Consider the following 27942-nt stretch of genomic DNA (forward strand, 5'->3'; position numbering starts at 1 on the left):
TGTAAATTGTCCCTAGTGTGTGTAGGATAGTGTTAGTGTGCGGGGATCGCTGGTCGGCATGGACGTGGGCCAAAGGGCCTGTTACCGCATTGTATCGCTAACCATTTAAATCAGTCACAGAACATGCATTCCAAAGTCAGAGATGAATGCTTTCAGCATAATCTAAATGACATCTGACTTTATTGATATTTAAATTAATTGATAACAGCTTTTTTTCCACATGAACTACAAAATAAAATTATAAATACACAAAACATGTAAAACAAAAATGTAAAAAAACATGTATACAAAAAGCACTTGTATTATACAGATTAAATCTCAATTTCCTACCGTACAAAAATAAACATATTCCATGTCGTTATTACAATGCATTGATAAATCATGCACTCCAGATAAGGATATTTTCTTTCAATTAAAACGTTTCTGGAAAAAACTAGCAAAAGCAAAGAGGAATTAGAAGTTGACAAGCAAAGTTATTTCATCACAGATGCAAACTACACAGTCCTTGAATATTTGTGACTATTTCTTGCTCAACCTGTTTTATGTGTAATTATAAACTCTACTCCAGCAGAGTGGGTAACCAGTTTATGTGTAGGAAGGAACTACAATTCCGAAGGTAGACACAAAATGCTGGAGTAACTCAGCGGGACAGGCAGCACCTCTGGATAGAATGGGTGACATTTTCGGTCGAGAACGACCTGAAACATCACTCATCTCTTCTCTCCAGAGATGCTGCCTGTCCCGCAGTGTTACTCCAGTATTTTGTGTCTCTCTGTGGGGTAACCAGTTTACCACACGGTGGCAGTGTCACTGCAGGGAATACAGCTGATTCATTGTTCCAGTGACCCGGGTTCCATCTGTCTGCATGGAGTTTGTGACATTCTCCATGTGACTCCTGGCACATCCCCAAAGCGAAGCAGGATGTGAGCTTGTGTAGGAAGGAACTGACCCAAGACAGACACAAAATGCTGAAGTAATTCAGCAGGACAGGCAGCATCTCTGTGAGCTTATTTGGCGACTGAAAATTATCTTCAGAATAGGTGGCAGGTGGGGGAATCAGGTGTGCTAATGGGCATGTAGGAAAAAAGAAGTTAACAGGAAATAAGTTGTGGTGGGGGGGGGGGGGGGGGAGAAGGGGTTGAGATTGTTCTGGTGGCCAAAGGAGATAATTATCATCAAAGCTGATCCAATCGTGCAAGGTTTTGCAAGTTCATGTTGTACGTTCTGGTACAAGTCTTGGGAAAGGATTTTGGACAACCAATCGTTTAAAACGATCGCAAACTATATACAGTACTGTCGCGGGGAAATATGAAAATATGAATAGGGTATTTGAGAACATGATGAGACAATACCACAAGCGGCAAGCTGAAATGTAGACCGCTTCAAGGCTTGTGTGGCCTCACCAACCGTTTGTAATGCATATATGTCAGCAATGTTGCTGCCTCAGTGGATGAACATTTCTAAGATGTTTATGGTGTATATTTTATCAAAACTGTCAAACTGAAGTAACACCTTACATTTGTTTAGACTCATATCTGCCAATAATGCTTGCTAGTGTGGAGATTATCCATTGATGGTACCGACACAAAATGGAGGTTGAGGATGGATCTAACTTATTCTTTTAAGCAGCTGGTTCTGAGCTCCAGAACTCGGTCCATGGCCGGTCAACAAACGAGGCCCTCTTTGGCTGCCAGCCTCTGTCGGTGAATCTTATCTTGCTCCAGCTCCTCGTGGCTCGGGTGCCAGAGTCGAGCCAATATCCTCTCTATATTCAAGGCGTAGACTGTGTGCGCCGGTATCACTTCCCTGTGTACCTGAAGAGGAAATAACTTGTGAGCATTATTTCTTGCCCTTAGTAAATTTGCCCCCACCAGAAAAAAAAAAATCCACACAGATCAACCAGTTTCTTCCTCATTGGATTTGGCAGAATGTATTACCAGCTGTTGTATTTAAAAAAACAGCTAAAGGTGATTTCAGCAAATACAGGGCCTTAACATCTTTTGGTTTCTTTCTCACTGAATTCTCTCTCCATAGATACCGCAAGACCTTTAGTTCAAATTCCAGAATCACAATGTTTTCATAAGTTATTGGAGCAGAATCCACTCTGCCATTCAATCACGGCTGATCTATCTTTCCCTCTGAACCCCATTCTCCTTCTTCTCCCCATAACCCCCGACATCCGTACTAATCAAGAATCTGTCAATCTCCACCTTCAAAATACCCATTGACGGCCTCCACAGCCTTCTATGGTGATGAATCCCGCAGATTCACCACCCCTGACTAAAGAAATTCCTCCACATCTCCCTTCTAAAGGTACGTCCTTTTATTCTGAGGCCTAGACTCTCCCCCTAGTGGAAACAACCTCTCCACATCCACTCTATCCAGGCATTATTCGGTAAATTTCAGTGCTGTTCAGAATGGTTCCTATAATTAGATTCTGATGCTTTCAGAACAAAATCCTGATCAAATGTTTAAGAAAATCATTATGCTATAAAACCGTTAATTTTGTGCTTATTGGACATTCCTCCAGCTGAAGGTAAAATGTCATTTTAATAGGACAGAACCAAAAGATATTATGGACCTGTAACTGATGTGATCGACTTGAGCTGCTCTTTTTTAGTTTAGAGCTACAGCGTGGAAACAGTCTCTTTGGCCCACCGAGTCCACACCAACCAGTGATAACCCCGTACACTATTTCCATCCTACACACTAGGGACAATTTGCAGAAGCCAATTAACCTACAAACCTGTATGTCTTTGGAGTGTGGGTGGAAACAGGGACACCCGGAGAAAACCCACACAGATCATGGGGTGAATGTACAAACTCCGTACAGACAGCACTCGTAGTCAGGATTGAACCCGGGTCCCTTGCGCTGTAAGGCAGCAACTCTACCGCTGTGCCACCGTGTCAATTTAATATAACAGCGGGTAATACATTCTGCAAAGCTGCTTATTACTGCAGTTGAATACAAAATAAAATATAGGGCAACTAATTTCAGGAATATTACAAGTTGGTTTACAAGGCCAAACGATTAAGAATAGGCATATTTAAGGAAGATTAAACATTTTACATCTGTAAAAGACATTAGGACAGGTACGTAGGAAAGTTTTAGAGATATATGGGCCAAACTAGGGCAGGTGGGACAAGCGGAGATGGGATATCTTGCTCAGCATGGACAAGCTTGGTCTGAAGAAGGGTTCTGATCCAAAACGTCACTCATTCCTTTGCTCCAGCCTTTCCACATAGCATTTCCCAAGAGCATTTCACCTTTTCCCCAGAGATGCTGCCTGACCAGCTGAGTTACTCCAGAATATTTGTGTCTATCTTGTGGTGAAGGGCCTGTTTCCATGCTGTATGACTATGGCTCTATTTTCACATTACTGTTGAATGCACTGGTAACGTTATTGAATATATTGCTCCTCAGTTTTGAATTCTCATACGACACATTCTCTGCAGAAATTGCACCTCTTTACTGAAGAGATTGTAAATGAATACTGTTCGGTTTCTAAATTCATCCCATGAATTTCCCCGCCAAGCACGGTGGCGCAGCGGTAGAGTTGCTGCCTTACAGCGAATGCAGCGCCTGAGACTCAGGTGGAATCCCGACTACGGGCGCCGTCTGTACGGAGTTTGTACGTTCTCCCCGTGACTTGCGTGGGTTTTCTCCGAGATCTTCGGTTCCCTCCCACGCTCCAAAGACGTACAGGGATGTAGGTTAATTGACTGGGTAAATGTAAAAATTGTCCCTAGGGTGTGTAGGGTAGTGTTAATGTGCGGGGATCGCTGGGCGGCACGGACCCAGTGGGCCGAAGGGCCTGTTTCTGTGCTGTATCTCTAAATCTAAATCTAAAAATAATTAATACCTTAAGTTCATGACTTTTCGTGGCCAAATTTTGATTTTCCACATCCAAAATGTTTTCACATGCATTTTCAGAACTGCTTACATGAATTGCTCTGTTTATCTGATATGATTCACATCAGCAGATTTACAAATCATTAACGGGAAATATGCGTGCGAGTCCCACACAGCTCATTAATACTTCGCAGCTCATTCATGGAGCAGCATTCACAATGCCGAGACGTGCATGGATAGTAGGGTTAGTGAGGTGCTCTCACCATGGGAATATACTGAATAGAGAGGATGGGAATTGGTGACAGTCAGACAGAGTGTAGAGTGTGAGAGTTAGGGCAGCAAAGTGACACAGCGGGTAGAACGGGTGGCGCAGCGGTAGAGTTGCTGCCTTACAGCGAATGCAGCGCCTGAGACTCAGGTTCGATCCTGACTACGGGCGCCGTCTGTACGGAGTTTGTATGTTCTCCCCGTGACCTGCGTGGGTTTTCTCCGAGATCTTCGGTTTCCTCCCACACTCCAAAGACGTACAGGTATGTAGGTTAATTGACTGGGTAAAATGTTTTTTTATTTTTATTGTCCCGAGTGTGTGTAGGATAGTGTTAATGTGCGGGGATCGCTGGGCGGCGCGGACTCGGTGGGCCGAAGGGCCTGTTTCCGCGCTGTACCTCTAAATCTAAAAAGAAATATCTAAAAACTTCTGTCTCATAACGCCAGAGAAGCGGGTTCGATCCTGACTTCAGGCACTGTCTGTGTGGAGCTTGCATGTTCTCCCTGTGACAATGTGGGTTGCCTCAGTGTGCTTCGGTTTCCTTCCACATCCCAAAGATGTGCGGGTTTGCAGGTTAATTGCCCCCCCTGGTGTGTACGGAGTGGATGGGAAAGTTGGATAACACCGAACTAGTGTGAACTGGTGATCAATGATCAGCTGAAGGACCTGTTTCCATGCTGCATCTCTAACAAAATGAAATGATCTCCTCAGAACACACTGGGTGGAGGTTAAAAACAAGGGAAAGAATCCATTGGCCGGAATACTGCACAGGAATGGGTGCAAATTAACAAATAAATGGGGTTGCATAAAAGGTGCAGTGCAATGATCATTTGGTGACTCAAATTGAAAAAAGTGGCTGCAATAATATACTCAGAGTGCATAGACAGTATTTGGAGCAAATTTCTCTTAGTACTTGGAGCAATAAATTACAAAGCAGGTGAGTTTCGATCGACTAATGGACTTTGAGGCGGGTTTAATGAAAGAACGCAGAGTAGAAATTCCTCAGGGAAGTAGTTCAGTTTAAGTGAGTGAAGACTAGGTCCAGAAATACTAAAGTGAAACAGTGTAGGGGATTAACATTAAAGACACCCGGGTTCGATCCTGACTATGGGCGCTGTATGTATGGAGTTATTACGTTCTACCTCTGACCTATGTCCGGGTGCTCCGGTTTTCTCCCACACTTCAAAGTTGTACAGATTTGTAGGTAATTGGCTTCGGTAAAATAAATTGTAAATTGTCCCTAGTGTGTAGGATAGTGCTCGTGTACAGGGTGATTCACTGGTCAGCGCGGACTCGGTGGCCGAACGGCACGATTCCTCCCTGTATCTGTAAAGTCCAAAGCCCTGCTAATGGCCAAGGGCAGCCAAACTGTAAACCAGCAAGAAGTAGCACATGCATTTAAATCCCATGCTCTCTGGAGCTTTCTCATAGTAGGTTATTTACTTGTGTCCGCAAAAGGAAAACTGCACCCAATAAACCAGGGCGATGTTTGCACAGGGCAACTTACCTGGAGGGCTCCAAGAAGGTCATACATGTTCACTGGTGGCAGAGAGGCCAACATGTCTTCACCAGAGCAGGCTAAAAGGAGGGCTGCTTGTTGCTCTGCATCATCTGATGAGATATGGGGACCAGGGTTCGGTCCAGTATTTAGAGGTGTACCCGGAGGGGGGCTAGGTCAAAAGAAAAAATATAAAGAAAATCATATTCTTTTGGACAAACACGTCCCCACTGTTTTTGGTTGCAAGCTCTTATCACCTGTTGATCAGCACATTATGAACTAAAATAACAATCGTTACATGAAAATGCAAATATATGCACCTTCATTTTTAGTATTGGTTCATTGTATGTTTTTAAATACTTTACTGCAGAAAATTCATGTGAGCAGTAATTAAAACAATCCATGCTTCAAAAAAATAGATACCAAGATCTGGAGTAACTCAGTGGGTCAGGTAGCATCGTAGCATGTGGATAGGTGACGTTTTAGGTCAGGATCCATCTTTAGACTGATTCACAGAGAGGGAGCAGTGAGAATTAATTTAAAACTAGACCAAATGGACCCGTTGGGCCCAAACCTCTCCTGCATTGGTGCAGCACCCTCTCCTCCCCCCGCACCAACCTCCTTCCCCCTCCCCTCCACCTCCCCCCTCCCCTCCACCTCCCCCCTTCCCCTCCTCCCCACTCCATCCGCCCCTCCTCCCCTCCCTCCCTCCCTCCCTCCCCCCCCCCACTCCATCCCCTTTAACCACCCTTATCCTCCTTCCCCTCCCTCCACCCCTTCCTTCCCCCCCCTCCTCCCTAGGTGATAGATTTTAAAATTCACATTAAAATGTGAATAACAAAAAATATAATACTGATTTCAATGGAACTCCTTCCATTAGCACCAAAGGGACGACGGTGAGCAAGGCGGGCCTAAAATTGTCGCGCTTTCGTGTACCGTTTTGGTTGTAGTTCAGGAACAAACAAACAAACGTTGGGCCCAAACCTCTCCTGCATTGGTGCAGCACCCTGTCCTCCCCCCCGTCCTCAACCCCCCCCTCCCTTCTCCCCTTCTCCCCCACTCCCTCCCTCCTCCCCTCCCCCTCCCCTCCTTTTAAACTTTAAAATGTGAATAACAAAAAATATAACACTGATTTCAATAAAACTACTTGCATTATCACTAAAGTGACAATGGTGAGTAAGGTGGGCCTATAATTGTCGCGCTATCGTGTACCGTTTTGGCTGAAGTTCAGTCACAAACAAGATAACAAAGAGAGTTTTAGTATATAGATGTTAAGTTTAGTTTAGAGGTACATCGTGGAATCAGGCCGTCCGAGTCCACGCCGACCACAATCACCCGTACACTAGTGCTATCCTACATACTAGGGATAATTTACAGAAGCCAATTAACCTACAAACCTGCATGCCTTTGGAGTGCGAGAGGAAACTGGAGCACCCGGCAAAGCATGTGCTGGCTCTGGAGAGGGTCCAGAGGAGGTTCACAAGAATGATCCCAGGAATGAGTAGGTTAACATATGATGTGCGTTTGACGGCACTAGGCCCATATTTGCTGGAGTTTAGAAGAATGAGGGGGACCTCATTGAAACGTACAGAATAGTGAAAGGCCTGGATAGAGTGGATGTGGAGAAGATGTTTCCACTAGTGGGAGAGTCTAGGACTAGAGGTCATAGCCTCAGAATTAAAGGACGTTCCTTTAGGGAGGAGATGAGGAGGAATTTCTTTAGTCAGAGGGTGGTGAATCTGTGGAATTCTTTGCCACAGATGGCTGTGGAGGCAAAGTAAATGGATGTATTTACGGCCGAGACAGATTCTCGATTAGTACGGGTGTCAGAGGTTATGGGGAGAAGGCAGGAGAATGGGATTAGGAGGGAGAGGTCGATCAGCCATGATTGAAGGCAGAGTAGAAATGATGGGCCGAATGGCCTGATTACTCCTATCTCTTATGATCTTATGAAAACCCATGCGCTCACAGGGAGAACGGAAAACCTGTGTATAGACAACACCCGCAGTTAGGATTGAACCCGGGTCTCTGGCGCTGTAAGGCACCAACTCTACCACTGTACCACCCTTCTGTAAGTTACAGAAGCGTGCTAACATCTTGGCGAACACGATCACAGTAGGCAAGATTCATAGACAAGACAAAACAGCAAACAGCCTACAGCAGGAAACCATGTACAAAACGGCACAAAGAGGCAATAATTAAATTTGCCTTCAGACTGGCTTAGATACATCAGTGAATATGCCACAAACCGACATGTCGCTCATCAATTTTATATGAACTCTTATTTCACATGGGTCAAACTCAATTATGCCATTTGGTTAGTTAAAGGGAACAACAGTAACAACTGCAGCACAATATGTGGCAACATGTAGGATTCACCTACAGCTTCAGAAAGCAGATATAATGAGCATGTGGATTGGATGCAGCCGACAGCGGTGGAGGACACCACAGCTACGCTTGGCCAGGCCGACCCTGCAAAGCTGCCAGGACAACAGAGCTTCATGGTCAGGTCAAGATCCCTGCACTTACAACAACTGGGACTTGAAAATGATGCCAAACTGGCGACTCTGTGTACTGTCAGTGTACTACTGCTATACACTTGTACTGTACCTGAGATGCTTATCTAATATGTATCTGAGTGCTTATATATAGTGATACTTGTAGTGAACTGTATACAAAGATGAATTTCACTACTCGGTGCATGTGATTAATAAAGTACCAGCCCATATCATGCCAGATTAAATTCCTTTGCTTCTGAGAAGTGGAAGGGAGGGAGTAGGGGAGGAAGCTGAGAGGAGGGTGTAACCGAGGACCGCGCCAGAAACCCCAAAAATGTCTGTCAGCGAGCGGCCTTTCAACTCCTGATGAATTACTGGATTGTCTACTGACTTCCTGAACCAGTAACTCAAGTAATCCAGAGGTCGATTTCAAGCCCTGAATTTCAAAAGTGACCGCAAAGTCTAATTGATTCTGAAGCTGGGAGCAAAACACAAAGTGGCTGAATGAAAGATGTGCATTCCAAACCTAAGCCTTATGCTCCAACTGGAGGAGTCAGCGACGATTTATATTGCAGATGAACTGAGGGAAAAACAATTATTACATGGCAAGATTAAAATAACTGCAGAGATTAAGAGCAGTGACAAAACCATTGAACTTTTGTGGCTTTCTCTCACCTTTTACTTTCCTATCTATATTTTCTTCAACAAATTAATTATGGATTTCACTCACAAGTACGTATTAAGTTGTGTTTTTTCTTATTTATATTTTCTTCAACAAATTAATGTCAATGAACCTTTATGGATTTCTCTCACATGTATCTCTAAATCTAAAAAATCTAAACCTAAATATATGTTAAGTTTCTTTTTTTTTCCAATTTATATTTTCTTCAACAAATTAACATGCCAATATACATTTGATATATTCCTTACCAGTCAATAATGTTGTTGTACGCAATAATGCTGTTCTTTAAATATGGCTGGGGATTAATACTACTTCCAAACGCATATTTAAAATGGCCGTCACGTAAACGGTATGATCTTCTCCTGGATATCACTGCCGTTAGGATGTCCTTCAGGTGATTCTGGGGGACGTAGGACAATATTTTGCAATTAAAACAGAAAATGCTAGAAAACAGTAGTGACTCTGCAAAGGGAAACAAAGTTAATGTGGAAGATTTTTCACGTTCACTTTTAACCATTCTAGTCCTTTAATAATTCAAACAATTTCAGGAAATGGTCCAGTGATTTTGTTTTCTCAAATCCCTTTGAGGGCAGCTGGTAGAGTGAATGTGAAAGTGGGATAACAAAGGTGAACGGGTGATCAATGATCGGTGTGGACTTGGTAGACAAAGGGCCAGTTTCCATGTTGTACCTTTATTACATGAATATGTTATTGAGTTTTCTTCACATTACTTACTTCGTATTTTGTGTTGTGTTAGTTGGGCTAGTCCTGTAATCTTCCCAAAGCCGTATTTAGTTTAATTTAGTTTGTTATCATGTAACCGAGGTACTGTGAAAAGCTTTTTTGTTGCCTGCTATCCAGTCAGTGAAAAGACTATACATGATTACAATCAATTTTACATCGGCAACTAAAGATACAGAACTGAAACTTGTAAGCTGCCAGTGTTTCCCTCTGAGGTAGGAATCCCTGTCCCCAACTTGCAGGGAAACAAGCTCTGACAGGACCCAGAGTGGCAGCATGCATCGTGGGCAAGTCTTAACAACCCTACCCACAAATCAGATTAAATAAAACTCTGATTTAGACTTGAGATGCAGTGCAGAAACAGGTCCTTCGGTCCACTGAGTCCGCGTCGACCAGCGTTTGATCCCTAGAGTGTCACTATCCTACACACTAGGGACAACTTACAATTTTTACTGAAGCCAATTAACCTACAAACCTGTATCTCATTGGAATGTGGAAGGAAACCAGAGCACCCGGAGAAAACCCACACGGTCACGGGGAGAACGTACAAACTTCTACTGGTCGGCACCTGTAGTCAGGATTGAACCCAGGTCTTTGGCGCTGTAAGACAGCAACTCTACCACTGTGCCGCCCTAATATCTGATAACGAGCAACACAGCGCTCCAGCTTTTCTTGTTGTCAAGGACATGGGAAGCGTTTGATTGCCCTGACATTCAGAAGCATTCAAAAATAAATTGTACAAAACATTTTTAAATATATACTAATTCCTTGATGTATGAAAGCTCATTTTACAAATTTTCGCTGAAATGCCTTTGGCTCTTTGGGTTGCAAGTCTTCAATATGCCACGTTATCTTTCGTTATAGCAAATGGCATGTATAAAGTACGGTGTACCAAAATGCCCGCAAGCATTTCACTATGGATTACAGCACTCTTGGCATTCTCCCACTCCATTGTGTTGTCAAGGGGATTACTCTGCTCTGTAAGTAACTGTGAATTATTACCATGCACATTAGAGACACAAAATGCTGGAGTAACTCAGCGGGTCAGGCAGCATCTCTGGAGAGAAGGAATGGGTGACGTTTCAGGTCGAGACCCTTCTTCAGACTGATGTCAGGGGAGTGGGCGGGACAGAGATAGAATGTAGTCGGAGGCAGTAAGACTGGTGGGAGAACTGGGAAGGGGGAGGGGATGGAGAGAGAGGGAAAGCGGGGGCTATTTGAAGTTAGAAGTAAATGTTCATACCGCTGGGGTGTAAGCTGCCCAAGTGAAATATGAGGTGCTGTTCCTCCAATTTGTGCTGGGCCTCACTCTGACAATGGAGGCGGCCCAGGAGAGAAAGGTCAGATTGGGAATGGGAGGGGGAGTTGCTGAGCAACCGTGAGATTAGGTAGGTTAAGGCGGACTGAGCGGAGGCGTTCAGCGAAACAATCGCCGAGCCTGCGCTTGGTCTCGCCGATGTACAGAAGTTGACACCTGGAACAGCTTTCCTACACACCATGCATATTGTGTTCCCCTCATAATAGCTTCAAAAGCCCCAGCAGTTCTAAAGAAGTCACTTTCACCAAGAAATCACGGCAATAAGCATGCTGGAAGTAATTAACAAAAGTAAATTGGTGGACATTAGTTTTAGAGATACATTATGGAAACAAGCCCTTCGGCCCACCATGTTCACACCAATCATCGATCACCCGTTAACACTAGTTCCATGTTTTTCTTATCCACTCCCTGCACACTAGAGGCTATTTACAGAGGGCCAAATAACCTACAAACCAGCACATCTCAGATCCCTAAGATCTAAGGTGGGAGGAAACCGGAACACCCGGTGGAAAATCACAGGGTAAACGTGCAAACTCCACACAGATAGCATCTGAGGTCAGGATCAAACCCGGGTCTCTTGAGCTGAGGCCTGAGCTATTCAATACATCTTGCAGTATCATCAGTGCAAGCTTGCCTTAACAGCACTGGGAAAATGAAACTTAATATACGTAACAGTTACCATTTTAGTGATTCAAATTGAAGATGACCAAAGACCAAATATTTAGAGTATTGTGTTCAGTTCTGGGCACCACGTTATAGGAAAGATACTGTTAAGCTGGAAAGGGTACAGAGAAGATGTACAAGAATGTTGCCAGGACCCAAGGGTCTGAGCTTTTGGGAGAGATTGAGTAGGTTGGGACTCTATTCCCTGGATCTTATAGAGGTGTATAAAATCATGAGAGGAATAGATCTGGTAAATGAACTCCCTTGCCCAGAGGAGGTGAATCGAGGACCAGAGGACATAGGTTTACGGTGAAGGTGAAAAGATTTAATAGAAATCTGAGGGGTAACTTTTTCACACAAAGGGTGATGGGTGTATGGAACAAGCTGCCAGAGGAGGCATTTGAGGTTTAAGAAGCAGTTAGACAGGTACATGGATAGGACAGGTTTGGAGGGATATGGACCAAACGCAGGCACGTGGGACTATTGTAGCTGGGACATATTGGCCGATGTGGGCAAGTTGGGCCTGTTTCCACACTGTATCACTCCGTGACTCTATGACTATAAGCTGTAACTGAAGGAGTCTGCAAGGCTCATTAGAATTATTGGAAAAAGGAGATTACAACAAGGGGAGGATTTTTTAAATCATATGGCCATAAGTGATAGGAGTAGAATTAGGCCGTTCGGCCTATCAAGTCTACTCCACCATTCAATCATGGCTGGTCTGTGTCCCTCCTAACCCATTCTCCTGTCTTCTCCCCATAACCTCTGACACCCGTTCTAATCAAGAATGTGTCTATCTCTGCCTTAAAAATATCCACTGACGACCACAGCCTTCTGTGGCAAAGAATTCCACAGATTCACCACCCTCTGACTAAAGACATTTCTCCTCATTTCCTTCCTAAAAGAATGTCCTTTAATTCTGAGGCTATGACCTCTGGTCCTAGACTCTCCCACTAGTGGAAACATCCTCTCCACATCCACTCGATCCAAGCCTTTCACTATTCTGTATGTTTCATTCTTCTAAACTCAAATCAAAGTGGTTGACAGTGAGCTGATGAGTTATCTGGATCATGTACAAGTTAGGAAGATGATAATAGAGGGTAGAAGACAGAGTTTATTCCAAAAGAGTGCTGGAGTGCTCAGACAGCATCTCTGGAGAAAATGAATAGGTGACGAATAGGACCCTTCTTCAGACCCGAGACGTCATTTCCCCCGTTTTCCAGAGAAGCTGCCTGACCCGCTGATTTACTCCAACACCTTGTGTCTTTTTTTGTAAACCAGCATCTGCAGTTCCTTGTGTTTCCATTTATCCAGAAACAGTTTGGAATACCGGGTCTAAGAGTTAGAAAGAGATAGCAGATGAGATGAGTTGAGATGGAGTGAGGCAATATTAGAGAAAAATATAGCCAATGATGACAGGGATATAAAGTTCAAAGCCCAAGTTCAGTTTAACCAGTTTAACCAGCACCTTCAGTTCCTGTCTACAAGTTCAGTTTAACCAGTTTAACCAGCACCTTCAGTTCCTGTCTACAAGTTCAGTTTAACCAGTTTAACCAGCACCTTCAGTTCATGCCTACAAATTCAGTTTAACCAGGGTAACAACATCCCCAAAAGTCAGGTTAACTGTCAAATGGTTAGCAGGGAGAAGGATGGAATGGCTATTTAAAGAAATTGCGGTGGCGAACTAAAGTCATAACTTTGGTCTTCCCAGCATCCAGGTGAAGAAAACATTGATTTATTTAGTTTATAGACAATAGACAATAGGTGCAGGAAGAGGCCATTCGGCCCTTCGAGCCAGCACCGCCATTCAATGTGATCATGGCTGATCATTCTCAATCAGTACCCCGTTCCTGCCTTCTCCCCATACCCCCTGACTCCGCTATCCTTAAGAGCTCTATCCAGCTCTCTCTTGAATGCATTCAGAGAATTGGCCTCCACTGCCTTCTGAGGCAGAGAATTCCACAGATTCATAACTCTCTGACTGAAAAAGTTTTTCCTCATCTCAGTTCTAAACGGCCTACCCCTTATTCTTAAACTGTGGCCCCTTGTTCTGGACTCCCCCAACATTGGGAACATGTTTCCTGCCTCTAACGTGTCCAACGTTTCGATAAGATCTCCTCTCATCCTTCTAAATTCCAGTGTATACAAGCCTAGTCGCTCCAGTCTTTCAACATATGACAGTCCCGCCATTCCAGGAATTAACCTAGTAAACTTACGCTGCACACTCTCAATAGCAAGAATATCCTTCCTCAAATTTGGAGACCAAAACTGCACACAGTACTCCAGGTGCGGTCTCACTAGGGCCCTGTACAACTGCAGAAGGACCTCTTTGCTCCTATACTCAACTCCTCTTGTTATGAAGGCCAACATTTAGTTTAGAGGTACAACACAGAAACAGGCCATTTTGCCCACCGAGTCCACATTGACCAGCAATCACTCCATACACGAACACTATCCTACACACTAGCGATAATTTACAGAAGCCAAGTAAACCTACAAACATGTACGTCTTTGGAGTGTAGGAGGAAACTGGGGCACCCGGAGAAAGCCCACGCGGTCACGGGGAGAATGTACAAACTGTACCGACAACACCTGTGGTCAAGATGGAACCTGGGTCTCTGGCGCTGTCAGGCAGCAACTCTACCGCTGCACCACTGTGCTGCCCAGCTTCACTGCTGGTACATGGGACAGATGATGCTGAAGTAATGAAGCAGATGCTGAAGATGATGATGCAGGATGCAACTCGGGTTAAATGAACAAGAACCTAAATATGTCTGTAATGAAATAAAACTGAACATGAATGCAGTACCTCCAATGCATGCACCACTGCTGCCACCGCATCTTCAGAAACATTATCCAACCCACATTCAAATGCTGTTACAAACATCCGGCCTTCTAATTGCCCTCTTGTGGGAAGCACCATGGTGTGGGTGCAAAACTTCACATCATCCTCCTCTTGGGGATCCTTCACCACAAAGTGCTGTGCCCCTGATAAAGGGTTCTGTGCTTGAAAACGATGCTGGAGGAAGATGCAAACACCTCAGCAAACAGCTTCATGAAATATGAAAACTATCGGATTGCTAAATTACATTATATGTTTACACACGCACAATCTACTGAAAATAAATGGGATGTGTGATCCTGGCATTAACTTCACAAAAAACAATCAAGTACAATGTTATTCCAAATTTGCTATTTACAAGCAATTGTAACATTATCTCCATTGTAGATGGACCAGGGCAATATTTGGCTGAAAGTTGCTGGATCTGGGTAACTGCCCACGTATACTGACCTGGGGAGGTGTAGGTAGGAGGGGGGGGGGGGGGGTTGTGTGTGTGTGTGGGGGGGAGGGGAGGAGGTGGGGATAGGGGGGGGTTGAGGGCGCATGGAGAGGGTGAGTTGGGGGGAGGGAGAGGGGGGGAATGGGGGAGGGGAGGAGGTGGGGATAAGGGGGGGTTGAGGGCACATGGAGTGGGTGAGTTGGGGGGGGTGGGGAAGGGGGGGGGTGGGGAAGGGGGGGGGTGGGGAAGGGGGGGAGTGGGGGAGGGGAAGGGTGCTAGACCAATGCAGGCCCAACAAGTCCACCCTGTTCTAGTTATTTAAAACGTTGATGTAAATAATTGGGGAAAAAACAAGTTAACCAAAACTAACTAACCAAAACGCATTACAACAAGAACACCTCCATAAACACATTAAGTTGATTAATAAGATCTTTTGTCTTCCCCATCCTCCAGGCCTGGAACCCTTATTAAAACCAAATACAGCCAACTACATACTCGAGATGGAGATATGCCGGGTGACTACAATGTGCTGCTTTTAATATTTAAACTGCAAAGATTTTTGTTTAGTGATCATTGTTAAGGGGTAGGCCATTTAGAACTGAGATGAGGAAAAACTTTTTCAGTCAGAGAGTTGTGAATCTGTGGAATTCTCTGCCTCAGAAGGCAGTGGAGGCCAATTCTCTGAATGCATTCAAGAAAGAGCTAGATAGAGCTCTTAAGGATAGCGGAGTCAGGGGGTATGGGGAGAAGGCAGGAACGGGGTACTGATTCAGAATGATCAGCCATGATCACATTGAATGGCGGTGCTGGCTCGAAGGGCCGAATGGCCTCCTCCTGTACCTATTGTCTATTGTTAAATGGTAACACAATGCAAATTAAAATATAATAATGCCTGCTTCCATTGCATGCTTCTTTTTGCTCTCAATCATCCCTTTACAGTCATACAGCCTGGTAACAGGCCCAACTTGCCCACGCTGACAACATTACATCATTATTCATCCACGGAGTATCAGGAGACCTTTAGTTTGTTCTTTTTAATTGCGTGAAACTAAAATAATTTTACCAAAACGCCTTCCAAAACGAGCTCAGCAAGTAGCCAAAAGAAGAAGAATCGTCTGCTTGAAAGTAACTCACTTCAAACTTTGCCCGGAGGGATGGGAACTTTTTTTTGCTTTTAGGTTTACCGGGTTTAGCAGCCGATTGACTGTTCCAGAGTAGAGAGGACGTGCCTTCTGTAACGTGAACAGTACAAAGGCAGTATGAGTTGGCTTCATTTCTAAAGAGTCACTCGTAGTCTTTGCGAATGCAATTGATAACATTTATCCTGCGGGTCGCACACGACATTTAACAGCAGCTGTCTATCAGTTCAAGGCAGTTTAACGTGAACAAAATGCATGGTGCGCGCCACATTCCCCACATGATTTAATAAAATGGAGGAGAGTTCCGCAACACTGCTCCTGTGAAATAGGGTGACAGGTTAGCAAATGATGAGTGTTTAATGGCACTGGGCCTCTATTCACTGGAATTTAGAAGGATGAGTGGGGGGGGGGACACCTCATTGAAACTTACCGAATAGAGAAAAGCCTGAATAGAGTGGATGTGGAGAGGATGTTTTCACTGGTGGGAGAGTCTAGTTCCAGAGGTCATTGCCTCAGAATTAAAGGACGTTCCTTTAGGAAGGAGATGAGAAGGAATGTCTTTAGTCAGAGGGTGGTGAATCTATAGAATTCATTGTCACAGAAGGCTGTGGAGGCCAAGTCAATAGATCGTTTTAAGGCAGAGATAGATCGATTCTTGATTAGTACAGGTATCAGGGGTTCTGGGGAGAAGGCAGGAGAATGGGGTGAGGAGGGAGAGATAGATCAGCCACGATCGGAGTAAACTTGTCGAGCCGAATGACCCAAGTTCTGCTCCTATCACATGAAGGGTGGAGACTGGGATGATTGAATGATACGTGTGCAGGTGTCAGCTGACAGGACAGAGTAATGGCTAGTGGAAACAGAAGTAGAAACAAGGAAATGCACTTGCTGGTTTAACAAAAAAGGGACACACTGCCAGAGTAACTCAGCAGCTCAGGCAACATCTGTGGAGAACATGGATAGGTGACATTTCAGGTCGGGACCCTTCTTCAGACTGATCGTTGTTACATCTCCCAGATATACCTATTGATATTCACTTGCCTTTACCCTGTTCCGTCAGCTAACAATACCACTTATATCATTCACTCATTCTCAGTCTCCACCCTATAGCACAGGAGCAGGGCAGAAGGGCTTTCCTCCATTTTATTAAATAATGTGGGAAATGTTCATGCATAATTTTGTAAGCAACATAAGATCACAGCAAAATGAGAAGGCCAGAATCAGAGGAGTTACAAATGTAAAGGTCGAAGAATAGAGAAGAGCAATAACAGGGAGGGACTTGAAAAGGTCGATGAGAATTTTAATTCCCACATCTCAATTACAAGACAGAAGTCCGTAAGCAGATGGATAAGGACACGGCAGGAGTTAGAAGCACTAAAACAGATAAGGATTGGGTATTTTTGCACAAAGTATTACAATCTCATTTACCTGGAGCTGAAACCATAATCTGACATCTCGTGAGGATCGCAAGCAAGAAGTCATTGTGAGAATGCACTGCAAAACAAAAAAGAGTTTTACCGTTAGTAATTTCATGCTGAATCCACCGTAGTTTAGAACCAAGTCTGTGGTCATCCAAGACCAAAAAGGTTGTCAATGCAAAAAAAAGGAGCAACCCCATCACTTTTCCCAGCTGACTCAAAATTATTTGCTTTTCATGTGCAAATCTAATTCAATTAAAAAAGTTATTACTGAGTCTATTTTCTCCAATCATCTAGGGATTTGGCTGCAGTGAGACTGTCCTTGCTACATCTAGCCCCACGATCGACAATATCCTCCAACATTTCCGTTACCTACAACGGGACCCCACTACTGGCCACATCTTCCCATCCCCTCCCCTTTCTGCGTTCCGCAGAGACCGTTCCCTCCGTGACTCCCTGGTCCACTCATTGCTTCCTACCCAAACCACCCCATCCCCGGGCAATTTCCCCAGCAACCGCAGGAGATGCAACACCTGTCCCTTTACCTCCCCCCTCAACTCCATCCAAGGACCCAAACAGTCTTTTCAGGTGAGACAGAGGTTCACCTGCACCTCCTCCAACCTCATCTATTGTATCCGTTGCTCTTGATGTCAACTTCTTTACATCGGCGAAACCAAACGCAGGCTCGGCGATCGTTTCGCTCAACACCTTCGCTCAGTTCGCCTTAACCACCTGATCTCCCGGTGAGGATCAACCTCAACTCCCCCTCCCAGTCTGACCTTTCTGTCATGGGCCTCCTCCAGTGCCATAGTGAGGCCCACCGGAAATTGGAGGAACAGCACCTCATATTTCACTTGGGCAGCTTGCAGCCCAGCAGTATGAACATTGACTTCTCCAACTTTAGATAGCTCCTCTGTCCCTCTTTCCCCCTCCCCTTCCCAGTTCTCCCACTGTCTTCCTGTCTCCACCTATATCCTTCCTTTGTCCCACCCCCCCGACATCAGTCTGAAGAAGGGTCTCGACCCGAAACGTCACCCATTTCCTCTCTCCTAGATGCTGCCCGACCCGCTGAGTTACTCCAGCAATTTGTGATACCTTCGATTTGTATCAGCATCTGCAGTTATTTTCCTTCACGATCGACAATGTTGACCTAAACTATCCCAAAATATCAGATGGTTTAACTGAACATTAGCTAAATACATTTCACAGTGTACCCCACATTCAACGTAGAGAGAACAGACCTCATCAGTCGGGTGGGCTGTTCATCACGTTTACTCCAGCTGATTTAAGTTACTGTATTACGATACGATACACTAAAACTTTATTCATCCCCGGAGGGAAATTGGGGTGTCACCTGGTTCCCTTAGAAAATATTCTAGCTTAGGTGTACCGAGTACCGAATAGCTTTTAGTGCGTGCTAAACAGTCAGTGGAAAGATAATACATGATTACAATCCAGCCATCCAGTGTAGGTACATGATAAAGGAAATAACATTTAGTGCACGAGAATGTCCAGTAACGTCCGAGTAAAGGTAATCTGAGGGTCTCCAATGAGGTAGATAGTATCTTAGGACCGCTTTCTAGTTGGTGATAGGATGGTTCAGTTGCCTGGTAATGGCGCTGGCTGGAAGGGCCAAATGGCCTCCCCCTGCATCTGTCCCTGAATCTGGAGGTGTGCATTTTCAAACTTCTTTTTTTTCACTTACATTTTAATCGATTTTTCACATCGATATATACAAAACAGTACAACACCATCAACATAAATAAAATAAGAAAAACAACAACAAAAACCCCCAAAAATTAGAATAAGACAGTGTGGTACACTTACCAAATAAAAAATAAAAAAGTAACAATGATTGGTAATCTGGAGATATTTCAATATTCACACAAACATACCATCTAGTTCTATATAACACAATCTTTCAATATCTAGCTAGGCATTTGTCTTATTGGCGTCATGGCTCAAATAAACGATCCATTTCTCCCGGATCTTCTCAAATGAATTCTCCTTGACTCTCAAGAGATATGTCAGTTTCTCCATAGTAAAGATGTCTCGCACAATTTCTAGCCACTGTTCCTGTTTCGGACTTTTTTCATTAAGCCACTGCCTGGTAACGGCCTTCTTACTTGCTGCAAGTGTCTTTGATATCTTCTGTCTTCACAATATCTTTAATGCACCCCAGATACATCACAGGGCAGGTATTTGGGATTTTATAACCCAAGATATTTTTAACAACCGCGTTAACATTTTCCCAGTATGGCCTTATCTTTGCACAGTTCCAGAAAAGATGCAAGTGGTCAGCCTCCATACTCCCGCACAGCCTCCAACAGTGTTGTTGTGCAGCAAGTTATTTTGGGTGTTATAAAAAAGCGAGTTAAATTCTTCCAGCGAGATTCCCTCCATACTAGTGAGTTTGTGGATGTGCATTGTGTCTCACACATTTGATACCATTTTTCTTCTGTTATTTGAATCTTTAACTCTGCTTCCCATTTTGTTTTTACGTAGTGCGATGATTCCCCCCTGCTTCCTACCAGAGCTTGGTGGAAAGCAGAGATGACCCGAGACCCCTTCTGTTTGTATGCATCCACAATCACCTCAACCACATTATTTGAAGTTTCATCGAGTTCCGGCCTTATCTCTTTTGTAAAGTAGTCTCTTAATTGCAAGTATCTAAAAAAATCTTTGTTTTCGAGACCATACTTTGCCGTTAAATCTTGGACGCTCATAAACTCGCCATTTTCTGAAACCGTTATGCCTTTTTGTGCCCATTCTTTGAATCTTGAATTATACACCCCTGGCTAAAACATTGAGTCACATGCGAACCACTTCAATGCGTGAACCCCTCTTTTTAATTTGTATTTTTTAAACTATAATATTCCATATTTCTCACGTAAATGCTACTATTGGATCCATAGCATGTCTCAAAGCCCCTCTCAGATATTTGTCTCCCACCAAAATCTGGGTCTGGTAACCCTGTACCTCCCTTTCCATTTCTTTCCATTGAGACTCATAATCAGGTCTACATCAACAAGCCAGAGGTCTGAGTTGAGCTGATTGAAAATATTCCCTCAGATTTGGTAAAGCCATTCCCCCCTTGCCTTTTGGCAGTTGAAGTGTTGTTAGTTTTATTCTTGGTTATTTGCTATTCCAAATGAATCTCAAGATCACACTTCTCTACTTCTTGCCAGATCGGAGAGGAGAGTAGAAGGAATGGCTGGGGTGAGACTCGACCTTGATTATGCTGGTGTCATTGCTGAGGTAGTGTAAAGTATACATGGAGTCAATGGAGGGAAGGTTGGTTTGTGTGATGTTCTGAGCTGTGTCTTCAGCTCTCTGCAGTTTCTTGCTCTCTTGGATGGAGCTGTTCCCAAACCGTGCTGTGAAGCACCCTCGATACATTTTGAATGAATACAAAATGAAGGTTGCATGAGGGAATACAAGCATTGATAAAATGCTTTCTATGGTGCATCTGGTGAAGTTGGTGAGAGTTGTTGGGGACATGTCGAACGTGCTAAGGCTTTGAGGGAAGCAGAGGGAGTGGTGTGCTTTCTTGGCCATTGCTTTGACGTGGCTGGTCTAGGACAAGTTGCCGAGTACAAAGTCACCTCATTGTTGTCAGTTAAAAAGTGTACAGATATATCTCAACGGTAAAGGAAATAAACAATCATATATCTTACCATTATCATGAGTAAGGAGCCTCCTGGCTTCCAAATTGAACTCCTCTTTACTGATCTTTTGCTTGAACCAAAGTTTCATGTTTGCCCAGTATCTGAAAAATGTTTAAAAAACTGGAGATGAGAATTGTTTACCAAGCAGCTTCAATAAATGACTTTTATATGGTGCCTTTAATGTACAGGAATGTCACAATGCACAGTATTACACGACATTGCATGGGTGGTACAGTGGTGCAGGGGTAGAGTTGCTGCCTCACAGCACCAGGGACCCGGATTCCATCCTGACTATGGGTGCTGTCTGCACGGAGTTTGCACCTTCTCCCTGTGACCACGTGGGATCCAGTTTCCACCCTCCTCTCCAAAGACATGCAGATTTGTACGTTAATTGGCTTCAGTAAAAATTGCCCCTGGTGTGTGGAGGATAGTGATAGTGTACTGGTCGGCCCTGACTTGGTGGGCCGAAGGGGCCCCTTTCCATGCTGGATCTTTAAAGTCAGAGGTAATGTAATGATGTTGCCAGGACTTGTGGGGAGAGAATGGGTAAGCTCGGAATTTATTCCTTGGAGCGCAGGAGGCTGGGGGGTCCTGGTGTATGAAAAGTGAGGGTGAATGAGGTGAGTACACAGTGCTTATTTCCCAGGATAGAGGAATTAAGAACCAGAGTTGCCTCAGCAACTGATCCACGGCTGCCGATCGTGAGGCTAGCTATTGGATGGAGGGAAAATGCCAGATGAATATTTTTGTGGGTAAGATGACTTGGACGGTTATTAACACTTTGCAGCAATTGGAAAGGGAATTTTATGACAAGAATGAGAGTTTTCTTCTTTAATTTCAACAGGTCTTGGATCACCTAAAATCAATAAGGAGAAGGGCAAACATGAATGGAGACTGATCCTTTGAATTGGGGAGGATGAAGAGCTGGAAGCTCAAGCAAGGGGATCAGCTAAGGTGAAGAGGTTGTGAACTGTGATTCACCAAGTGTCAGGCAATTACTGGTAAGTGTTGAAATTCTGTATGAAGCCAAAATAGTGGGTTGCATTGTTTTCTAAGAGATGCAGCATGGAAACAGGCCCTTCAACCCACCGAGTCTGTGCCGACCAACGATCCCCGTACACGGGTTCTATGCTACAGATTAGGGACAATAGGTGGTGAATCTGGGGAATTCGTTGCCACAGAAGGTTGTAGCGGCCAAGTCAATTGGGTACTTTTACGGCAGAGTTAGATAGAGTCTTGATTAGTGTGGGCGTCTGGGGAGAAGGCAAGAGAATGCGGTTGCAAGGGAAAGATACATCGGCCATGATTGAATGGTGGAGTAGACTTGATGGGCCGAATGGCCTAATTCTGCTCCTATCACTTATGAATTTACAGCAGCCAATTAACCTACAAACCTGCACATCTTTGTAGTGTGGGAGGAAACCGGAGCACTCGGGGAAAAAACCCACTTGGTCACAGGAAGAACATACAAACTCCATACCAAAATGAACTCGTAGTCAGGATCGAACCCGGGTCTCTGGCGATGTGAGGCAGAGACTCTACCGATTAAATTACATTTTAATTGGAAGAAATTGCAGTCCTTTCAATACTGGATAACAGACCAACACTCTGTGCGTGGATGGCTGGAAAGATGGAGCTGGACCTCATCAGTAGACGTGTTGGAGGTAACGCCCAGATCTGCAGGTTGTGTAACCAAGGGCAACACGTGTGAGAAAAGGAGAGCCTAGGATAATCCTGGGGGTTTCCTAGAACAACTCCCCTGGCTGTAAGAAACTCAAAATACAACCTGATCAATGTGGAACCAACTCCATCAGGTTGGGTAATGGAGGGAAGGCACTGGAGGAGTTAGAAGAAAGATCAAAGATAACATAGAAGGATACTAAACATCAATGCAGAAACTGGTTTATAAATAGATCCCGTGGCAAATATTCTCAATTGACGTTGTGAAGTCCAATATTATCAATTTTTTTAATGTTGTCTAAGACCAACCTCATTTTGTACTCATTGAAAAATTTACTTTAGCACTAAATTTCCCCTCTCCTGTTATTTAAGTCCCCTAATTAGGAAATTATAGGTGTTTATTTCAAAAATGCCTCCAGAAGCAAGAGACCGTGACAAAAAGGACATGGCTCAGAATTTAAAGCATAGCGTGTTCTCAACTCTGATTTGAAATCAGCAGAAAAGTCACAAAGTATTTCTCATTCTGGAGGCCAATGGGCTTGTGTGATTTTAATTTGATGTGTTTATCAGGGAGTGGATATTGTCCAAGGGGATTCTTTCAATGCCCTCCTGAAATGCTATGGAAAATAAAATGGCTCCTCAATGATGTTTTATTGCCACGCGTGCACTGCACAGTGAAATTATTTTTGCATCACTCACTCATGCACGAGTCGCCATATTTTTGGCGCCATTTACAAAAGTCTAAAGTCCAGTCCACGCACTGGATGTACTGGAGCAGCTCCCAATCCAGGTAAGCCCCAGGCTGCTGCAGGGCCTCCTCCATCGCCCTTGACCGGCTCAGCCCGTGAACCGACGTCCCTCTCCACGCCCGACCGCCTGTGTCCCGGGAATGCCTCCTGCAGCCGACCTTGAAAGCCCTGGAGGCAATGCCCCGGTCCCTCTCCTCGCGTCCGTTGTCACCAGCGGCTCCCTCCTCCACGACTCAACTCGGGGCCGAGCTCGGAGCTTCCCCCCCCCCCTGCAGGCCGTGTTGTGCCTTGTGGTGTTAGACTTGAGGCCACAGCTGCATGCTTCTGCATCATGCTTGTTCCATTTGCGCAATAACAAGCCACATTATCCCACGACATCCGACCACTGCATGCAAGGCTTGGGATTTTCCCCCCACAAGAATGTGGTTGCTTAATGCATTTGTGAGACGAATATCAGAATTTTAATTAATTAGGTCAATAGAAGACCTTGCTTTCCGCATATTCACATGGCAACCTAATCAAAGCCACAGGTCTCTGTTGCCGGGAAATAACAAGATTTTTGTTCTCCATGTACGATGTGTCTCATTTTCTTCCATCTGGACAACGTCATATCTCTGCTGTTAATTTGACCACCGTGATCACTGATGTGATTATAAACATTTTTGTGGCAACTTTGTGACTAGGGAGTTAATTTTGCACTTCACGAACAAACGATGTGGCCTATACCACTTACTTTTGTGTAGCTATTGTCAGCTTGAATCATATCTACAATGTTACACAGCTTGAATCATATCTACAATGAGACACAGAAAAAATCATTCACGCTTCATTTCCTCCCGCCTACACTACTGCAACTCCCTATACACTGTTATCAGCCAATCTTCCCTGTCCCGCCTGCAACTGGTCCAAAACGCTGCAGCGAGACTCCTGACGGGTACCCGTAAAAGGGACCACATCACCCCGATTCTGGCCTCTCTCCACTGGCTCCCTGTACGGTACAGAATCAACTTCAAGCTCTTCCTATTCACGTATAAAGCCCTAAATGGACATTCCCCCCCCCTACATCAAAAATCTTCTAACCCCCCTCTCTAACTCCAGGTCCCTCAGGTCGGCTGACTTGGGGCTACTCACTATCCCGCGGTCTAGGCTTAAGCTCAGGGGTGACCGCGCTTTTGCGGTTGCAGCTCCTAGACTGTGGAACAGCATCCCTCTCCCCATCAGAACTGCCCCCTCCATCGACTCCTTTAAGTCCAGGCTCAAAACCTATTTCTACTCCCTAGCATTTGAGGCTCATTGAGGAGGCGCTGTGAACTGTTTGCGTGCTACTGTATGTTTCATTTTTTTCCTTAGTACCTAATCAGATGTACAGCACTTTGGTCAACGTGGGTTGTTTTTAAATGTGCTATACAAATAAAATTGACTTGACTTGACAGTGTACCAGAGAAACTGTGGAATTCATTGCCACAGACAGCTGTGGAGGCCAAGTCAATGGATATTCATTGGTTCTTGATTAGTGCGGGTGTCAGGGGTTATGGGAAGAAGGCAGAAGGGGGTTGAGAGGGAAAGATAGATCAGCCATGACTGAATGGCGGAGTGGACTTGATGGGCCGAATTCTGCTCCTACAACTTATGAACTTATCGCAAACAATGAAGAAGCAGAGTACAAGATGGAGATACAGGGCTTGGTAGCGTAGTGTCAAGCTAACAACCTCTCCATCAAGATAGACACAAAAAGCTAGAGTAACTCAGCGGGTCAGACACCATCCCTGGAGAAAAGGAATAGGAGACGTTTCGAGTCGAGACCCGACCTGAAACGTCACCTATTACTTTTCTCCAGAGATGCTGTCTGACCCGCTGAGTTCCTTCAGCTTTTTGTGTCTATCTGCGGTTTAAACCAGCATCTGCAGTTCCCACCTACACACAACCTCTCCCTCCATGTCAGCAAAATGAAGCTGGTCGTCAACTTCAGGAAGCAGAGCGCAGTACACCCTCTTGGCTCTATCAATGGTGCTGAAGTGGAGATGGTCAAGATCTTCAAGTTTCTATTTGTAAATGTGGCCTAATCCAATCACATTGGTGCTAGAGCCAAGAAAGCACTAATGCCTTTACGTCTTCAGAAGGCTAAGTAAAATCCGGCACATCTCCAATGACTCTTACCAATTTCTATTACAGGAAGCATTCTAGCTGGACACATCAATGCTTGTTGCTCTGCCCAAGACAGCAAGAAATTGCAGAGAGCTATGATCACAGCAAAGTTTATCATACAAACCCAGCCTCCCATCCCTCCAACTTGAAAACATACTATTGAGAGTTCTAACACGGTAGGCAATTAAAAAGCAAAGATTCATGGATGTTCTCAAAGGGTCTTTGAAGCAACCCAACATTCCCAGGCCAATGAGTCCTGGGAACCACTGGTCAACGGCCTCTCGAAATCGAGAAGCAATCGGGATGGTGTTCACAACACCAGCCGACAAACTACCCACCCACCCTACCTGGGGAGCAGTTAGTGGCCTCATCAGCCACCTCAGAACTGGAGTGGATCCCCCCTCGCTACCCCTCCCACTGCCCCTTCCTCTCTCTAACCCCACTCCCCATAACATCTTTACCCCACCTCTACCCATACCTGTTCCTCCCCATCTACCCCTCTCAGGTCCCCATCACACACTCCACCCCCCTTTCCTCCTTCGGCGCTCCGTCTAACCCCTCCACCCTTTGGCCGGCATCTCCTTCCTCTCCCACTATCCCCTAACCTATTCCTCCCTTTCCATCCTTTCATCCTACTCCTTCTATGCCCTCCTAACTCCTTCTACCCCCCTGCTACATTCCCTGCCCAACCTTACTCCTCCTTCTCCTCCTCTATTACCTACCTCTCCCACTACCCCTTTCCCACCACCTTCCACACTTCCCCAACCCCTTCCCACCCACCCTCCATCCATTCCCTCAGCACTACTCCTCCCTTCTGTCACCTTACTTCTAACCCACTCTCTCACCCCTCCCATTCCACCCTACTCACTCACCCATTTGCCCACTTCACCCTTTCCTCATTCCTCCCACTATCCCTTCCTGCCTCCGTCTCCACTTCCCCCACCCTCCACCCCCTCACCCCAACCCATTCTCCCTCCATCTACTCCCCTCTCTCTATCCCAGTCTCACTCCTCCTTTCCTCGCGCTCTCCACCCTATCCTCTTCCTCTTCCTCTCCCTCCTCTCCCCGACTCCTCCCTCTACCCCAACTTCACCCCCCCCCCCTCTCCCATCCCTCCCCCTCCATCCCTCCAGTCCCAACCCCCCCACACTTCCCCCTCCCATCCCTCTCTTCGCTCCTCCCCCTCTTCCCCCCGGCCGCTCCCAACCCTCCCCAGTGCAGTGATCACATTCGCGCATCCCCGGCCCCGGCCCCGGCCTCCCCCGCCGCCACTCACTGCTTCACGTTCTCCCCCAGCGCCTCCGTCAGGGTTTTCTTCGCCGCCTCCAGTTCGCTGACCTGAGTCGCCATCTTCCCTCCTCCTCCCCGCGTCGCCGCCGCCCGGCTCCTCAGCGGCCACCGCGCCCCCCGCCGGCCGGGAGGACCCATCACACCGCAGCGCCCCCGCCGGCCTGGAGGACCCATCATACCCCACCCCGCTCCACTCCCACTGCCACTATCGCGCCCCCGCCGACCGGGAGGTCTCATCACACCCCCCCCCCCACCACGGAGCGCCCCCTGCCGGCCGGGAGGACCCATCACACCCCCCCCCTACCCCGCAGCGTCCCCGGCCGGCCGGGAGGACTCATCACACCCCCCACCACCACGGAGCGCCCCCTGCCGGCCTGGAGGACCCATCACATCCCACCCCGCTCCACTGCCACTGCCGCGCCCCCTGCTGTCCGGGAGGATCACATTCCACTCCCACTGCCGCGCCCCCTGCTGGCCGGGAGGATCACATTCCACCCGCCCAGAGCGCCCCTGCTGGCCGGGAGGATCACATTCCACTCCCACTGCCGCGCCCCCTGCTGGCCGGGAGGATCACATTCCACCCCGCCCAGAGCGCCCCCGCCGGCCGGGAGGACTCAAGATTCAAGATATCAGTCGAAATTCAGTCACCCACAGTCCAACAACAAAAGCATTAACCCCTGCTAGAGGCAGAGGGAACAATCCACCACCTCCACCTCCTCCTCCTCTGTGACCGCACCACCCCTGACTCCCACCCAGTCTGAGGCAGGGTCTCGACGTGAAACCTCTCCAGAGATGCTGCCGGTCCCGCTGGGTGACTCCAGCTTTCCGTGTCCACCTCCAGCCACCACCACCAAGCTCTACTGGGTCTCTGGGTGTGGACAAGCTTTGTTCCTCTTCCCATCCATCCCCCTCGTGCCCTGGCCGGGCCTCCTCCATTACCCAGTGGAGGCCACACACCAACTGGACACACACCACACATCACCTCAGGTTTTGCTTGGGTAGCTTTAAGTTACAACCCAACGGTTTTACATTGAATTTCCAGCTTTAGGTA

At 45.9% G+C, this 27942-nt stretch overlaps 1 protein-coding gene across 2 annotated transcripts; it reads right to left on the reverse strand.

The window, feature by feature from the left end:
* Window positions 1-177: 177 nt before the first annotated feature.
* tada1 (transcriptional adaptor 1) lies at window positions 178-26981 on the reverse strand. 2 transcript variants are annotated; one of them, XM_078408060.1, is made up of 8 exons: window positions 26878-26981; window positions 21037-21128; window positions 17370-17435; window positions 15937-16034; window positions 14331-14540; window positions 9048-9199; window positions 5629-5791; window positions 178-1814 (listed from the first exon to the last, which is right to left on the reverse strand). In XM_078408060.1, the coding sequence occupies exons 1-8, from the start codon at window positions 26949-26951 to the stop codon at window positions 1665-1667; spliced, it is 1005 nt and encodes a 334-aa protein (XP_078264186.1). In that variant the 5' UTR covers window positions 26952-26981; the 3' UTR covers window positions 178-1664. The 2 variants fall into 2 exon arrangements, with proteins under 2 accessions (XP_078264186.1, XP_078264187.1); XM_078408061.1 differs by lacking the exon at window positions 26878-26981 and adding an exon at window positions 25614-25687.
* Between the last annotated feature and the right edge of the window lie 961 nt (window positions 26982-27942).

This window comes from Rhinoraja longicauda, chromosome 11, assembly GCF_053455715.1.
Source record: "Rhinoraja longicauda isolate Sanriku21f chromosome 11, sRhiLon1.1, whole genome shotgun sequence".
Taxonomy (NCBI): Eukaryota; Metazoa; Chordata; class Chondrichthyes; order Rajiformes; family Arhynchobatidae; genus Rhinoraja; species Rhinoraja longicauda.